General features: G+C 32.0%; 2 protein-coding genes and 1 long non-coding RNA gene across 4 annotated transcripts; 2 read left to right on the forward strand and 1 right to left on the reverse strand.

The window, feature by feature from the left end:
- Positions 1-404: 404 nt before the first annotated feature.
- LOC108210975 (homeobox-leucine zipper protein HAT22) lies at positions 405-2,129 on the reverse strand. 2 transcript variants are annotated; one of them, XM_017382441.2, is made up of 3 exons: positions 1,531-2,129; positions 1,157-1,239; positions 405-966 (listed from the first exon to the last, which is right to left on the reverse strand). In XM_017382441.2, exons 1-3 carry the CDS (start codon positions 1,972-1,974, stop codon positions 660-662), a joined length of 834 nt encoding a protein of 277 aa, XP_017237930.1. In that variant the 5' UTR covers positions 1,975-2,129; the 3' UTR covers positions 405-659. The 2 variants fall into 2 exon arrangements, with proteins under 2 accessions (XP_017237930.1, XP_017237931.1); XM_017382442.2 differs by having other exon boundaries at positions 1,157-1,236; positions 1,531-2,127.
- Positions 2,130-2,524: 395 nt separating this feature from the next.
- On the forward strand, positions 2,525-8,116 carry LOC135151550 (glycine-rich protein DOT1-like). The gene is made up of 2 exons (XM_064090071.1): positions 2,525-2,531; positions 7,767-8,116. The coding sequence occupies exons 1-2, from the start codon at positions 2,525-2,527 to the stop codon at positions 8,114-8,116; spliced, it is 357 nt and encodes a 118-aa protein (XP_063946141.1).
- Positions 8,117-17,834: 9,718 nt separating this feature from the next.
- Positions 17,835-18,298, forward strand: LOC108214050 (uncharacterized). Its single transcript, XR_001805473.2, has 3 exons — positions 17,835-17,976; positions 18,063-18,114; positions 18,199-18,298. It is a non-coding gene; the product is annotated as an uncharacterized LOC108214050 (long non-coding RNA).
- The last annotated feature ends 492 nt before the right edge of the window (positions 18,299-18,790 follow it).

Here is an 18,790-nt window from a genome sequence, read left to right on the forward strand (position 1 = left end):
TTTTTGTACACGTCTGTATGTATATATGGCCTTTGCCTTGTGTGAATGATTTCGTTTTTAATCACTAAAAATTAAAAAAAGAGCAGATACACGTGACCCAACCTCCTGCAGCATGCGCATGCCTCATTGTCTAATTGCAACTTCATTATCTCTTTCTTATCTTCTTCCTCTTTAACTCTTTCTGTATTATATGGAATATCTAATTTATAGCTTTGCTGAAATAATTAAAAGAAAAAACTGAGCAAATTAAAGTTTGGTGCAACAAGTTTTTCCAGACATATTACCGGAGAACTACAATTTCATGCAGAATGATTAATACATGCATGCAAAATGATTTGGCCTGATTAAAAATTAAAATTTTGAGCTACTGCTATTAAATAGAATGAGAAAGGAAATTAATACAGTGGAAAAGAAAACCCCCTTTACTCATATATATAGATTCAACAGCTAATTACATTGACATAATTAGAGATCAGAGAAAACTGATACATATGTCTATCCTAGCATCAGGTCTTTATGGAATATATATCTATAGTATATATATTGTGCTTCATTTCCAGCCCTCAAGCAAAAATACAGGGTTTGTGGAGATCTGGTCATTTCCATTTTTAATCTACGGACACTATGGGGAAAATTAACCTATATATATATCATATATATTAACAAGCTGCTGATGGATTAGGGAAGGAGTTATAGAAGTGAGGCTTCGGGGTAGTGATTGAAGAAAAGGTCTCCTTGGAGGAATTATCAGCGCTAGTGGCGGGAGGGCCGCCGCTCCCGCCGACTCTTTCGCACGAAGGACACATGGTAAGAGTGGCCGCTGGCAGCTGCATATACAACGGTTGAGCCACTTTAAGTGCTTTTAGTTCTTGAACCTCTTTCTGGAGCCTCCTGTTCTCATCTGTTAGAGTTTCGCAGCATTTTTTCAAGTACTCACAGTCCACTTCTGTCTGCTTTAGCTTTGTCCTACATAATTTTAAATAATTCACTAGTGCTGATTAGTAATTATAACAAGTGGATAATCAAACTTGTAATTATATTTTAATTGTTACAGATATAGACAGAAAAGAGTGCTTTCACATTTATTTTTTGTAATATGAATGGACCAGAGTTTTCTGTAGAAATATCTTAGTCATTGATGATTTAAATTTTCTACCTGGCTCTCCTGTTCTGGAACCAGACTTCAACTTGCCGTGGCCTTAAATTTAGCTCCTTTGCTAGTTCTTGCTTTTGTTTCTGCTAGTGTCCAGCAAGAAACATAATTAGTCTTAACAAAACAGAATTGGTAAATTTAGTTTTCGATGGCAAAAAACTGTTTTCATGTTTCTAAAAATATTTGATATATATAGTAGTATGTCTTTTGCCTATAGAAACATACATAGAAATTATAAGTAGTCTGTGTGTGTGTGAAAATGAGAGAGGGGGGAGAGAGAGAGAGAGAGAGAGAGAGAGAGAGAAGGGAGGGCGGGAGAGAGGGAGGGAGAGAGAGAGAGAGAGAGAGAGAGAGAGAGAGAGAGAGAGAGATTTTACAGGATTGAGAGTGCTATGTAGTTTGAAGCTTTCTTCAAGAAGGGCGGATTGAGCTTTGGTGAGCCTGAGCTTTTTTCTGCCATTACTACCATCATCATCTTCATCACTAATAACCCTCGAAGAAACCCTAGCCGTGGTCTCTGTTTCTTCACTTCCACGCTGCTCTCTCTCCCTCTTCACACTGGCATTCGAGAAAGAGGATGCTCCGGTACTATCTTGCCGATACAATATCTCACATGAAGACGGCTTAATAACAAAACCATCATTGACTTTGTCACCTGAAACAAGACCCAGGGTCAAAGACGGCTCGAAACTCAAAGCCACGGCCTTGGGCCGGCAAGGATGACTGTGATTACCGGCCTTCGCCGGAATGATTTCCACCGCTGGTGAAAAACCCAACCCTAGCTTTAGGCCTGTTTCACAAACATTACGATCAAATCCCATGATTTATTTGGTCTTTTTGGACAAGCTGAAACAAGAGGAGAGAGAGAGGGAGATGAATAAAAGGTATGTGGGGAGATAGTTGGAAGGTAAATATGGAGTGAAATAGAGTTGAGAAAAAAGAAATAAATAAGAGGAATTAGACAGGGGAGTTGGGTGGATGGCTGCCTATATACTACTACTACCTATATACCATTATCCTCCAACTACATGTATTTTCTCCAATCTAAAATTAAATTCTTATTATGGTTTAGTTATTAAAATTTAGCAATATGTGTTTTGTTGAAAAATATTTAGGTTACTCATAATTATACAATTATTATAAAAGTTCAGAAAAATAATTATATTGTTTATAAGAAAAAATAGGCATAGCATGCACTGTTGAGGTTTCCACAACTTTTATAACTAGCAGTTGGGAAACTACCTTGTAAAGGCACCTCTCTCCCTCCCTCCCTCTTTCTCACAATCTAATTGGTCGACCGAAAAATGTCTTACGAATCTATAATTATTCAGTGATATAAAGTACTTGTACACTATTTTTTACCTAACGGAAATGGCAGGTATGTCGTCGGGTAATAATGCAATCTCATTCGCCCTATATGCACCATTTAGGTATTATATATATAATTCTATCGCATCAGGGAAACCAGAGGAAGATATCGCTTGCGGCTTTTCTGTAGTCGCGGAGAGTCGGAGACTTGCAAAAGCCTTTTGTTGTGTTTGGTCCGGGAAATGAAAATGAAAGGAAACTGAATAAGATTTAATTTTCACATAGTCAAATACTAAAAAAATTATTATTTTCATCAATTTTAACTAGATTTCAAATGTTTTGTTTGTATTAAATTTAATCTATTTTGTATTCGAATCAAAAAATTTATCTACATCTTTAAGGTTAAAAACCTAAAAGATATAAAATGTTACTATATATATATATATATATATATATATATATATGAGAAAATTACATATATTTATTACTATTATATTATTTAAATTTAAGAAACAAAATTTCTATACAATATAATATAAATTATTTATAACGTTAGACTGTTTCTACTCGAATACAAACTAATACAAACAATGCTATTAAATAAAATGAAAAGAATTTTGGGACGGAGGATGGACAGCAAGATGAGCTTACACGGGTCAAGTGGAGCCTACTGAGACCATGGCCGGTAGAAGCAAGTTGTGACTCTTAAGACTGTCGTCTGGTGGATGATGTCGTTTAAGTATATTTTATCCTTGTATTTTAAATTTTATTTTAATGTTTTGTATTTGAACTATATATTATCGTATTGGACTGACTTTTATTTAATTTTTAAAACTATAAATCTGGTCAGGCCTAACTTATTAAAATTCAGAGCTGGATCATACTACGGAATTGATGTTGCCAACCCAACTCAGACCCTCATCCCATATCTGAAATTGTCAGTCATATCCCAACTAAACAAAATTTTAATATTAAATTATAAGATATTATCGAGGTCACTCCGAAAGCAGTCTCGTATCCTCAAACTAAACATTAAAATTTAATAATTTTGGTCGGTAAAGTATTGAAGTAGACAGAATTGAATATGAAAATAATCAAATTTGGCTGGTAAAGTATTAATCTAGACAATAATTAATATATTAATAGACATTATATGTGATGTCCATATATTAGCTGCATATCAATTATTCTGTCTTCGCAGCTGAGACCTGAAATAACTCAGACTTCATGTGATTGTAAAATCTAAAGTAAAAATACATTTACAACAATTGAAAACAAGAATTTATACACTCCCATGGAATAAAAATTCTTCATCCACCATTCCATGCATGCATGTACCCAATTGGCCAATTATTGGTCTTTCAAACTGTAAACTTTGTTTTGTAAACTTTTTCTTGTCACGGCAAAGGAGAGACCAATTTTACTTTACCTTCTCCCCCCTCTTTCCCTCTTTGATCAAAGATAAGCATCATTATTATTTATTACATCCCGTGTTTATCATTCATCATAATAACGCAATATAAAAGGGTTGCTTTCATATGCATAAATAGGATTAGAAAATAGCCATTATGATGCAATAATATCATTATAGGTAGTAATTTTTAGGCATTATCTAAGACACTATAATCTGTCATTTTCTTTGCATGCCATATATAAGCGGACATGAATTAACTCTAGCTCCATGCTATATATTGCCCTTTGTTAACAAGGACTGATAAAAATACCAAATTCATTAATATTTCTTAGTGATTGGAAGTTGTTCCGCTTCGAGCAAGGATTCCCTACATAGGAGTACAATATAGTGCATGTGGCAAGTTGCATGTGGTGCATGCCATTATCTACGCATATTTTGATATCTAGTCAAGTAAGACAAGTGTTAGGGCAATAATATATGATGAAAAGTCAGTATAGTTCATGCAAGCATTGGATTGCAGAGCACTGTCGACAATGATGCAAGTCTAATGCACTTGTTCGTTTCCAGTGAAACTTGTGAGTTGTATTTTATATTTATCTGTGCAAGGGAAAGAATGGTTTACGATCATCGCATTTTTCACTTCTCTCTTGTATTATTGCCTTGGCTTCTTAATTTATTTTAATATATTTAAGATGGAAATCAAACCTTATATGTTTAATAAAGTAGAGTAAATGACAAAGTAGTGTCTTGTAGTTTTTCAAACTTTTCAAGATATTGGCTCGATTTTAAAATTTACACAATGATGGCCGGAGTTTAATTCCGTCTTTTAATAAGATGGCAGACATGAACCACCGTTAAGTGTCCTCCGTTAACTCCAAAAATTAAAAGAGTAAACGACAAAGTGGTGGAAATCCAGCCAACAATTTGTAAAATTTGGCAAACTACCGCCACCACTTTGTCGTTTAATATTTTATTTTTTTAGAGTTAACGGAAGAAAATTAACGGAGGTTTACGGCCGCCACCTTAGAAAGGCGCAAGTAAACTCCGGCCACCATTATGTGGTTTTTAAAATCCAGCCACCATCTTGTAAAATTTGGAAAACAACAGCCACCACTTTGTTATTTGCTCAATAAAATATAATAAAATATAATAAAAAGTCAATCTAATGGTTCAAATCAATTTGATTACACTTATAATATATTGTATCAGACTATAAATCAAAAAACAAAATTTTTTTTTGGTAGTCACCTTTAAAAAGATAGTTCATATAAGTTTTACTCCCTCTGTTCCTCTCATTTCTTTACAGTTACTATTTTGAGATTTCTCTCTCATTTCTTTACGTTGTTATAAATAGTAAGTTTTTCTCATTATTACACCCATTATCTTCCCCTACTATCTCATATTTTACAATAAAAACTACTATTACACCTCGTACTTTCCTCCACTATCTCAAATCTATTATTAAATATTGATAGGTCCCATCACTTTACCCACTTTTCATCTAATTTTACTCATTTTTTTATACATTGTCTTGATTTCTGTGTTTCCCTCCAATGTAAAGAATTGAGGGGGACGGAGGGAGTACCGTTTAAATTCTTCCTTTTACTTTAATTTGGGTCATTCACTAATTACTTTTTGATTCCTTATAAAGCAACCAATATATATTATCAGTTCTTGCTTGATTACTTTTTTCAGGTATTACACTAAGATAAAGTAGGTACTGGCTAGCTAGCTGTCTTTAAGTTATGATAAATAGAGCGTCGAATTGACGTTACGCATATATAATTAGGCGAAATTAAAATGACATGGAAGATAAATTAGACAATTGATCTCCCTCCTGTAGTTTGTTGTAGTGGGAAAAAAAGAATTGGAAAAGAAACAGAAAGTAGGTAGAATAAGACAAGAGGATTGGAGTTCGAAGGAATTATCTACATAAAAAACGATACGTACCCAGAATATGATTCATCAACAAGAATCAGGATCTTTGCTTAAGTAGAAAGTTGATGTCGAATGTTGGGGACCTACTAATCTGTTCACTTATAAATCAATAATGGAGTGTCGGCGTTTCACGATAAGAAGTTAGGTCACCCACTTAACCTCATCATAAACCTATACTTATATCCTCATTACCAATAATGTTCCCCTCTATGTGTATATATTCCTTGCACATTAATCTGGTTAGAAAAATTAATAATGAGTCGTTACAGCCCGAGTGACACTAATAATATTTTATACACATATCCATGTCGTATATTGTTAAGTTTATACTTTAAGCCTCCTAACATCCTGGTGTATACTCGCACTAATACTTAACTAGGTATAAACCAATCAGATTACTACATTGTGTATGTATAGCAATTTAATTAATTAATTAATATTAATTTTGGGTATAGCTTTTAAGAGTTAGATCATTAATATATATAAAATTAAAGAAATACAACTGTTGACTTATTGCTCAGTGATTCCATAATAAAATATCCATACAAAGGGAGGAGAGGAAAAGTATAAAAGATAGTGGGATCTAATGATATTTATTCTTAAGGGAAATTGATTCATTATATATTTTTTTCCGCACTTAAAATGATCAAAAGGAAGACTTGTCTTGTTATCAACTTGATATGTATGGGTGTACAATCATGTATGTCGGCTTCTTTTTAATTTAAAACGTTAGCGAAAATTACATCACTGGATCAATAATTTAGACAATAATATAAATTCGTTCATATGGGACAATTAGTCACATATATGCATTCCAGCAGTCAACACATGTATAAATTCTAATATCCCTGGAGCCAGTGGTTTCGCTATCACGTATTTCTTTGATTTTTCTTAGTTGGGGTTCATTTACGATAGAATGAAAAGAAAAATTATGATGAAAAATTGTATGGAAAATAGTGATTATATATGTCATTTTGAATTTGAAAAATGAACGAAAAAATGTAATGAACATTCCTTCCATAATACGTGGATTAGTTTTGTAGTTCAAATAGTTTGAAATGATATAATTGAAGAAATGAAAATTATATACATATTTCAGCCCAAGATATAGTTTAAATTTCATTCAATTTCATCCAACTGTGGACTTGTTTATTTACTAATGGGTCGGAGGAAATTAAGAAAAATGTATAAAATAGTATAAAAGAGAATGAAAGGTAAATAAGTGATTTGATCAGCTAATATTTATATTGATAGATCTAAAAATATAAATGAAAATAATTAGTGAAGTTGAACTTTGTACAATAAAAAAGTTTCTAATTTTATAAAAATTGTAATATAAAAAAGTTGAGACAAACATTTGAAAAAAGAAAATATTAAAAATTGATTAGGACAAGAAAAAGATATATATATATATATAGGCTCATGATCAAATAGAAACCACTCTTAAAATAAAAACTAAAAACCACTATTTACACTCTTGTAATTACTAAATACACTCAACCAAAACAAATCTAAAACCAATAAAACACACCCCTCCCAGGCCACCCAAATCTGCCCCGATCAAATCTTATCCACGCAAAAAACATTGACTCACCTCACCGCCATCATCTGCAGTACCAGCTTTGTCTCTCCCTCTCCCCGTCATCACTATCCCTTTTCTCTCTCTCTCTCTCTCTCTCCACCATCACCAACTCTGTCTTCTCTCCGTCATCACCACCTTCGTCCTTCCCCTTCCCTCTCCCTGATCATTTTTTCGATGATCTCTCTCCCTTAATCTCGTGAACGACTAGATTCTATCATATATTTTAGTGTTAAAGTGTTGATATACTCGTTATTATATTTACAAAAACTGATGATTTATGCGTACAATTTAGTGATATACGCTTCAGAAATTAGTGATATTCTCTTTAGAATTTAGTGATGTGTGTTGTAAAACTTAGTGAAAACTCCCAGAAATTGGGGAAATCTGCAGATATGTTTTTGTATTTGATTCTGGTGGTGGTGGCAGTGGTGGAGATGGTGGAGGTGGCGGTGGATATGAAGGTGAGGACGACGGAGGTGGAGGTGACGGAACTGGAGGTGGTGGAGGAAGAGAAGATGAAGAAGGAGAAGGTGGAGGTGGGTTGAATTTGTTGGTTATAGATACGGTGGAGGCGGACATGGAGAGACGGCGGACATGGAGGGGCAGTGGACATGGATGGGGTGGCGGCATGAAGTTACAGGAAGTGAAGGTGGAGGCAGGTTGGGTTGGAGGAGAAAGTGGGGTTGCAGGAGAATTTAGTGATATTCTCCTTAGAGTTTAGTGATAATCCAGTTGGGTTTTTAGTTTTTAGGATAAGGAGGTTTCTAGTGGAGTATGACTCTATATATATATATATATTCACCAGATATGCACGTGGAACGTTATTCACACTACTTAGCGATCACATTACTTAGCACTTAACTAATGGAAAATGCTTGGTGCACATAATTGTGTACAAAAACATGTACATAATGACATGTGGTGGATTTTAATTGGATGGTCCTCCTGCATTTACACCAACCACCCCAATTAAAACCCACCACATCACTTGCCACAGTACAAATTTTCTGTACACAATTATGTGCACTCAGCACTACTCCTTAACTAATACATACTGCCGTGCTATGCGATTGTATCATTAATTCCACCTGAAGTGGGTGAGTACCGAATCTGACAGGCGTTAAGCGTTGTTATTATATTGAATTGTTGTGTGCATGGGTGATAGTTAAAAGACTTGTGTTATTATTGTAAGTGTGCGATTGCTGACGTATGGAATGAAGTGTGAGAGTGAGGAAAGGGCAAGGTGGGAGCCGCAGGGGATTTAGTATGATAGGGCATGTGATTCCGTGGGGGAGTGATGATTATGGAACGTAGAACTTGGCAATCATGAAGCTGAGGAACCTTTTTATACGGATAAGCTTTCACCATATCTCCCAATTATATACACCTTTGTATTTTGGTTAGTTTCGTTATTGGCTCCTCCTTTTACGGCCACCCTTCCGTTTTTTATGTGCTTTTAGCGGGAATAATTTTCAGGGTCAAATTTTACTTCTAAACAAATTGGATTAGGATTGAATCTAGCTAAAATTATATCATTTAATTTCATCGGACTCCAAATATATATGCCAAGTATTAGTTAAACTCAAAAATATTATATATCAACTATTATATCAGCATTAAAAATAAAAAACATATATCAACTATTATATGTATATCAGCGTGTTAATTGGTGATGTTAATACTTATATAAAAGGATCATTCCGATTAAAATTTAACACATGTTATTTGATTAAAGATTTTGCACCTAATTTTGTACACTAAAAATTTCCTAATACTATATAGGTAAAAGAAAAATCACAAATTTAGGAGAGGTTAGGCCTCCCACCCCGTCCTTCAGTCACTGTGTGCTTTGAAGATTTCTAGTGAATCTTTTCCTGATATTATATAAGTAGAAGAAAAATCGCAAATTTAGGAGGGGTCAGGCCACCCACCCCTCCTTCGATCACTATGTGCTCGGAAGCTTTCTGGTAAATTTCATCAAGCCGCTATTTCACTACCTCTTGGATTTTTCGATGACAACTCTCTATTTCAGATTAGTAATCGATTTTTGACTTTTCATATATAATAAGATTGACTAATTTTTTATTTAAAATTAGGTTTATATAAAGTTTGATCAGTTGTACGCACTAATCATGCATGTTTTGAAAAAAAACTCGATGTTCAAATAATTATACTCCCTCAATCATAAATGATAAAATAAAAAAGAAGAAGAAGAAGAAAATCAAACCGGGAGTGTTTGACGTGCATTTGCGGTTCACTGAATTGCAACTATAATGTCCAGACAGTGGACCATGCATATGATATCGTGTTCATCTTTTGAAAAATTACATTTTGTGCTTATATTTGGAAAATTTTAAGATATTGGGCTCATGTTTAAAAGAACGTAAATTATTATTATATTATAAAAATAACATGTCATTTTAATAAGATGATAACGACGTGAAATTATACTAGTCCCAGCAGGAAGCTTACGTACACTGTTTGCACGCATTTTGAGGCTCTCGTAAAGTATAGTTCTATAATGTATTTTTAATTTTTTCATTTTTTGAATAAAAGTTTAAACGTCAAACTTTTTTTCGGAATTTTTTTCAAAAATAAATATATAATGTAAGTATACTTTATAGGAGCATTAAAATGCGTGCCAAAAAGTAACGTAAAGAACCTGGTGGGACGGAGGGAGTATTATCTAGTGTTTGGTCAAATATATAGTCAACATGAAATGATTGGTTATATTTTTTTTAAGAGGAATGATCCACTGAGATGTATCTCCGGTAGAATTTTTTGCCAAAAATTATCTGATATGCGGGTAGAACCTTTTGCCAAGAATTATCTGGCATCGAAGATGGTCTAAGTATGTAATTTTTATTCAATATATTACTTATTATTGTCAATTAGAATGCTAAATATTTTTCAAATACTTTTTTTTTTTACGAACAATAAAATTTTACTGAACATAAAACATAAGAACACAGTCGGGACAAACCCCCAAACTGACAACTACAACCTGATTGTGAAACAAAAACCGAGCTAAACAAATAGCCGTTTTGTTTTCAGATTGCTTAACAGATGGAATATAAATATTCTTGATAATAAAAATGATTACAAAAGTTTCTCGAGCAATCCAGTCGACACCGACATCACTGAAAATAGTAGAATCACAATTGACCTGCGCACATAAAAATTCGGTGATAGACCAGTGTTCATATCCATCAGTTACACCAACTGAGGTTGGGGAACTTAATTCTAAAAGTTGACGAATTTTTTTTTTCTCAAAACAGATGTCCCTTGATTTGATTGATTTGTTTACATACATGTACTTTTTCCTCACAGAAAGTTATACTTCCTGCGTATATTAAGTTCGGGTTAATTATCAAGTTGGTCATTGAAGTGGGCTTAATGTATCAAGTTGGTCACTGAACTCAAAACGGTATCAAGATGGTCACTAAAGTGGCCATAAATATCAAACAAGTACTTTGAAATATAAGTTCAAGCATTAAAAATATTATTTATAAAATTTTACACATTATTTTTATATTTTACCAAAACCAAGTAAAAGGTTATGACTTCTAATATTTATGATAATATATTTAGATTTTATCAAGTTTATTTATTATTTATTTTAAATTAAAACAAAGAAAATAACTATATAATAAAATATAAATAATAAATAAACTTAATAAAATATAAATATATTATTTTAAATAATAGAAGTCATAACCTTTTAGTTGGTTGTGATAACATTTAAAAATAATGTGTAAAACTTTATAAATAATATTTTTAGTACTTGAACTCATATTTGAAGGTACTTAATTGATAATTATGGCCACTTCAGTGACCATCTTGATACCGTTTTGAGTTCAGTGACCAACTTGATACATTAAGCCCACTTCAGTGACCAACTTGATAATTAACCTATTAAGTTCTTAGGATTTAGAAAAAATTATTTGATTCAAGTTAAATCGATGAAAGTGCAAGTAACTAGCTAGGAATATCGATAGATCACTTCTCATATTTTATGGATATTCACGTTTATATGAATCATCAAATACTCTTAGTTTTACATATATTTTAAAAATATCAAACTCTCTAAATATTAACGTGTCAACCAAATGATTTCTTAATTAGTATCTTATTATTTTAAATGGAGAAAAGTGATGAGAAGAAGGAAAATTGTAATACTCCTTTTCCACCTTAATTAGGCATATTCCTTCAAACATTTGTATATGGGAGAAAAGTCACAGATAAAAGATAATATTTTATGTCAATTGTTTCCCCTGTATCTCAGATAATTTTCAAGTCAAGAAACATTTTAAACTACTTTCTCCTCCATGCACATATTCTTTGAAACACCATTGAGTCTAAAAAAAACACCTAAACTAAAGAACAGGAATAAGAAAAATAATAAATTTGACTTCTCTTATATGTACGGAACGTATGCTATTGCTATCCTTTTACTAAAATCGCTAGAAAGTAAAAGAACCAATTAGCACAAACCTCTTTTTGTTGACCAGCAGGCTTAAAGCTAAAAGAAAGAATAATGCATGTCTAGCCAGCCCATGCACGCGTCGCCTACTCTGTACCATTTGTGTTTATTTGCGGTTGCGGAAAATAATTATCTTTGTTTTAATTGGCGAGCAAATGTAAAGTCAAATAAGTAAAATCAAAATAGCAAAGTAAATGCAAATAAATTTTACATATAAATAATATATGAAAAAATATACTTGTAAAAGTAGATTTTATATGAAAATAACATAGTGTAGTGAAAATTAAAATATACTAGTTACATAGGAATTATTCAAAAAGCAAGCGTACTTGATTAAAAAAAAAGAAAGGGGAGCCAAGACACTGTGCATTGGGTTAATTTAAAAAAATATTTATTACTTATATGTGAAAAATAATTTTCAAAATCACGTGTTTGTAATTTTTTTTGATATTTAAATATATAAGTTATTAGTATAATAACAAAATGTCATAAATTTATTCTTAAAATGATTTTATACATTTTTATAAAATCAATTTTTTGGAAAACACTCCAAAATATTTGAGATTCGTAACTGGTTACACATCATATATACAAATATCTTATAAAAATTTAAATGAGCTTTTCAGTCAGCTTAACATATATGTAGGTGGTGTTTATTTCTGAGAGCTTTTCTTGATCGTTTGTGTAAAGAAGTAGAAGACTTTTAAGAAGTTGGGAATGCTGCTTATTTCCAAACACTTTATTAACCATGTTTGTTTAACAACCTATATCTGTTTGTGCTTTTACTTTTCCTAACTCTTTCGCATAAATAAATTTTTAAGAAGCGGAAAATGTTAGTTTTACAATGTTTATTTACTATAACAAATTGAGAATGCTAACTTTTATTTGAGAACTTAATTACTTCTTTCCCATATAACTTAATCACTTGTTTTATTTCTCACTTTTAATCCCTTTTAAAGTGGTACTTTTATGACGCTTTTAAAGCACTTATTCGTTCCTCTTTCCTGTGCAGAAAATTATAAATCATTCTGACTTAGAGGTTTGGTCGTATTAGTAGTCTTGATCAAGTGTTTGTTAATTTTTTTAATTTTTACATTTAGTTATAATATAATTTTTTTTAAAAATTTTTGTTAAAATTTGATAGTGAAATTTATATTAGTTTCCATAAAAGCTGAAAACGATTATTATTGTAAGAAAATTTTTAAAAAAATATCAAAAAGAATATTAAACATATTTTAAAAATCTTCTTTAACCTAATCCAAACCGTTCGTAGTCTTGTAACACAACTGAATTGCAGTGTCCCACGGTTTAGTGGAGGTTGAATACGTATTCTCCAAACAAAGTGCCACTAATAATCATTAACTGGCTGGGATGAACACATTTGAAGGTCCACATCTCACGAGTAATAGTGTGCACTTGTTACATAGCCAGTTAATATTGACACACATGATTCCACTTGCAACTTGTTTAAGTATGATCTGAAATTTTCATAAAAAAAACCTGTTATATATACTAGCTATGTCAATGCCTTCCTGCACTAATGCGGTAAAGTCGTCTGGTTTATCTTGAAAACGAACCACTTTCAATTCAAAGATTAAACCACGCATTATGTGTAGGGTTACAGCCAAGGAGCTAGCTTGGAGTTGGAGTTGTAAAAACAACGCGTAGAATATAGGAAAAGTATCTCGCGAATCTAATTGGATGGATAACTTGTTTGGCAAAAGCCATTGCCCACTGGTTGCTGGGACGTCGACAAAGGTATATATATAGTAGTATTCTGATATAAGAATCATGTCTCTGCGGCATATATATCTTTTGATTTTTTAACAGGCATAACACTAAGTTTTTGGGAAAAAAAATACTAAACTGTGTTGCGTTTTGATCTTAAAAATATCGTATAAAACGTAAGATGATCTGGATTTTGGGAGTAAAACACTATATGAAATAGTGTTGAGGTTTCAAGACGCTAGAAAGAAAAAGAATGATATACGGCTCACGATCTAGCGTTTTGAACAGCAAAATGATAGTTGACAACCATCTTTTTGACACTGGTATTTGAGACCATTTTCTTCAAATCTGTGACAAAATCTCTGACAATGAGAACCAACACTCTTCATATTCTCACTTATAAGTCTGAATTTAATTTATAAATTCAGTTACACAACGGTATGAATAAACTCCTTCACACTTATGAACTCCTATACCCATATATTAACGATGCATTGTGTAACGTTTTGCTCATAAAAATCCTATAGAGTGTAAGAAGAAAAAGAGTGATAAACAGCTCACAATTTAGTGTTTTGAATTGTAAACTAATAGCTCACTTACAATTCGGAAATTAATTTATAAGTTTGTATACGAATAAACTCCTTCATATTATATATAAACTCCGTATATTTTCGGATGAAAAATCTGAACACGATACAGCATATATAATAATTGTTTGCCAGAAATGCAGGCTGTGTATGGCTGTATTATTACTTACTACTAAGCACAAATAACTAATACGTGATTAGATTTGCAAGCGTGGAGAGGCATCATCCCTGATCTAAACACCGACCTTTTTTATAAAGCAAAAAACTTTAGGAGACATCTTGTTGGACTCGGGCTAAAGGAAAAGTCTTCCAAAAGAAAGCATAATTACTTGCATTTGAAAATTCTAAGTGGAAAATAACACCATTCATCCTCCATGTCATGCCTCCACTAACGAATTTGCTCAGTCATAGACATCTCAACAACATCTAGATCTACTTAATAATTACACATACGGTGAATGAGATTATTATTGGGGAAGCTATAGGTAGGCTTATAATTAGTAAGCAGTGCCCAGAATTGACTAGGCCCTAGGCCGTAGGTAGGTGGGGGAATTGAGATAACAGTGCTTCTTCTACTTGTGGCACAAAGTTGCGACATCGGTGGTCCAATCTCCTCAATGCTTTTCCATTAGATCTCAGGCTTCTTTGTCTTTGTATATAACAGGCTAACTTCGATGCTAATGACCATTCTTCTGAAAATGGCAAACGTCTTCGTGCTTTCCAGCTAATTTGTCAACGAGTCGGGAGTTAATTAGATAATTAATCACAATATTTATAAAATATATTTTAGTATTAAATAATTATAATTATAAAATGATTTATATTAGCATACGTATATATAATAAAAGTATTAGAGTTTTACCAAAACTATTAAATTTTATAAAAAATTATAATTTTATCATCTTTTGAAAATATTTATAAAAATATCTTTCAATCGTATACAACTAAATACAATTTTCATATTTTATGTGAACGTTAGTACGTGAAAAAAATTCATCCTAATAAGTATTCGAGCTTTCACATCGAAAATCTCCTGAACAAGATCGCGGGTTTCTTAACTTACCTATGAAACACATCTAGACCCTGTCTACAACATTTCTCTCAAGGTTCACGTTGAAGAGCGAGAAGCGTTATTAGGTCTTGCCCCAGATCAGTTGCGGGAGAGGCAAAATAAATAGAATATAAGTAGAGATATAATCGGTTGCAAGAAGCATAGATAGATAGAATATAAGCACTAAGATAATCCCCAATTAGACTAATTTTAATAAAGTTATTTGACTGAATTAATATTCCTCAAATTATGTGCAAGTAAGAGCAGACTCCGATTGTTCCTTATTTGACAGCAGCCAACAAAGCACTCATTCAATAATTTTTTTTTAGTTGTGTTTGTGCTTGCAAATATAGTTGCAAATAATTTGAGAATATGGTGTTGTTACAATTTTTATTTGAAAAGTTATACATTTGCAAATTTTCTTACAAATTTAAAATATATTTATAAAAAAATTCTAAACTTGAATATTTGTGGAAAAATCCATAACTATAGTTAATAAATAATGTGACATCAAATATTTAATATACAGAATAAAGATTATCCTAATAAATAAATAACTAAATGAATAAATACACACACATTAATATGGTATACAAGATAATAAATTCAAATTAGTTGTTTCATTTATTTATACAAGATTGAAATAACATAGAAGTGACTGTTTTATTATTTTATTATTTTAATTATTAATGTATTTAATATTTTATTCATAATATATATATTATTTGCCATCTAGACGGCGTAGACTGATTTTAATAATCTAATCTGACGGTGATCAATTTTATTAAAAAAAATGCATAACTGATAGTTAAATCCAATCGAGTTGTTTTAGAACCAGTTAATGTATGGGGTGCCTCGAAGATCTCCTAAACCGATTTTTAAAATAATTTTAAGAGAATTTATGGTGTGTCTTATGATCAGATGAAGATAAGAACTTACTTAAAAAAATTAGATAAGAACTTACTTCAACAAAAAAATTCACATCTACTAATAGAACATGTTTCATAAATGTGAACTTTTTTGTTGAAATAAGTTCTTGTCATAAATTTTCCGATAAATAAATGACTTTTTCTTAAAAGAAATTCACCGCCCAACTTGAATTTATATTGGAGTTATAATGGAATTTTAATATAATAACTATATAGATACTTTTTTCACACACATAAGTATATAGATATGAAAAAATGAAAATAATCTAAATAATTTATATTAACAATGATATCAAATTTACTTAAAGACGCACTCTATTTAGAGTTTTGTAGTCATGTGAGGTCGAAATTTAATCAACTAGTAATAATTTAATAGCGAGATAAATATATTTTTTATTTTAAAATAAGAGAATATATAATTGCAAAATAATCGTGTATATATATTTTCCAACTTTTAGTATTTTACACAACATTAGCGGCCGTTATAATTTTGAAAAATCACAAACATTTTAATCTCCTGTTATGGATGTATTTGCATTTGATTTTGAAATATATTTTGTGCTGGTTGTCATGTCCTCTTTATAATTTGGTGACAAAGACAATGGTGAAATCAGTAATGTATATGTTATTGTTAATGCTACGATGACAAGTGTTTGAAAAACACATTGATCATATGATATTTTATTCAGAAATTACATTACAAACATAAATTATATAAACTGAAATCATTAACATAATGGCCATTACCATAATCTTTATCCATTCATTTTCTCATCGACAACATTACTATCCGTAACACATCGTTTCCATCTTTACTAGATAGTTCTTGGTTATTCTTAATATTAACAATGATAAACTTGAACATCATCTCATGTCTCAAAAAGTATATTATTAATGAGGTCAATCAAATATGTCATTAAAAAGTTGAGATTGTGGTTGTATACATGACTAATAGCCTCTCTGTAATTAGACTTCACCAAATTACACTTCGTATAAGACTTTTATGCTAATGTGATTTTATTAAAATTGTTAGAAAACGGCACCTGCACGAAACATACGAGTATATAATAGATATAAAATATAAGATGAAAAGAATATATTTCTTTGATGGATTTACCAAGCTAATCTCATTGAATGTGAGTGCTTTTTCACTTGAATGTGATGTGATCCACTATTTGTAAGCTGTTTTCCACCACCTTCGCTTCAAAATTTTAACAGCCCCATTAATGATAATCAATATTGTCTTTAACAGGGAGCAGAATGTGTGATTATATCTTCCAGAGCCTGTCGCTTAAGTGCGGTTTACCTTGGTTCACGTAGTTTGCAGGTTATTGCGTGAACTCGTGGGTTTATAGGGTAGCAGCTGCGGGTTCCTACGTTAAAAAAAGAATAAAAAAATATTGTCTTTAAGTACTTTTGTAACTTACAGTTATAATATCACCAATCAATCTCTTTATATTATAGCTCCTGATGCCTGTTATGTACAGTTACCACCCCCTTAGTTCTTTCACCTCTAACTTCCATGTAATTACAAAACTGCCACCGCTTTGTTCTCCTTCAGCCACGTACACTCAATGACCCACGTGCTATCTCCTTGCAGCTGTTTTGGTTTTTTTATTCACTCCACCGTACTTGCAAGAAAGCTTATGTAACAAGCTTATGTTGTTTTGATGTGTGGTAAAGATATTTTACTAATTTCAAATTTCAAAACTCAGCATCCTCCATTGCTGAACTCTACGACGCCACAAAGTTGTCTTGCTGATTTTGATTTTCTTCCGCAGTTTTACGGGAGCCATGAACCAGGTTATAGTATAGTGTATATGTTGCCTTCTTCCTTAGTATTTCTTGAGATGTTTCTTACAAAAGCTCTCGCTTTGGTTTACTAGCAGGATGATGATGATCGTTCGTGGCGTCTATTCACTTCCGAGGATATGATACAAGGTTCCTCCACTTCTCTACCGTGTTTGTTGCAGTTTTTCACACACACAATAAACCGACCTTAAAAAAACAATCTCCCTTTTTCAGGTTATAAGTCGCTTAACCGAAGAAAAAAAAGCGCGAGGAAGAGGAAGGATCAGACGCCGGGAAGTTCCCCTGTTACAACCACGCCAACGTGTACATAAGAGTTGCTTGATTATTTATTTGAGATTTATATTATAATGTTGATATATGTAATATAAATCAAAGTTGCGTGCTAGGTTATGTATCAACTGTTGGATGAATGTTAAACTTCAGTTTACCATGCATGTAATTAGCTGCTTTCTTGCTTATGTATCTACTGTTGGGTATTTGTTAGATGTTGTGTTTATTACATTAGTTGGTTAAACATCATCATATCATGTAGCTTAATTTTCCATTTGGTAGTTTTATTGATGTGTTTTTTTTATATTTTATTAAAGTTAATATGTGTAATTAACATGTAGTCCGAACTGGGAACAAAGTTGCTGAGATTAACGAGAACTCTCCCTTATCTGTTTTGACACGAGCTGTGCCCACTCCGCTGTCTCAGAGAACTTCTGAACAAGGTCTTCCCACCTTTCTTATCACATATGATGCCACCTAAAAGTAGTGTTAAGATCAATTCTCAGCAGTTAATAATTGGAAGAATAAAACCTGC

The sequence above is a fragment of the Daucus carota genome, chromosome 3, assembly GCF_001625215.2.
Source record: "Daucus carota subsp. sativus chromosome 3, DH1 v3.0, whole genome shotgun sequence".
NCBI classification, from domain to species: domain Eukaryota; kingdom Viridiplantae; phylum Streptophyta; class Magnoliopsida; order Apiales; family Apiaceae; genus Daucus; species Daucus carota.

Coding starts and splice junctions, on each gene's coding strand:
- LOC108210975 (XM_017382441.2), bottom strand. CDS start 1,974: ATGGGATTTGATCGTAATGTTTGTGAAACAGGCCTAAAGCTAGGGTTG. Junction 1,240..1,530: donor TACATAGCACTCTCAATCCT/GTAAAATCTCTC, acceptor GCTGGACACTAG/CAGAAACAAAAGCAAGAACT. Junction 967..1,156: donor TTCCAGAACAGGAGAGCCAG/GTAGAAAATTTA, acceptor AAAATTATGTAG/GACAAAGCTAAAGCAGACAG.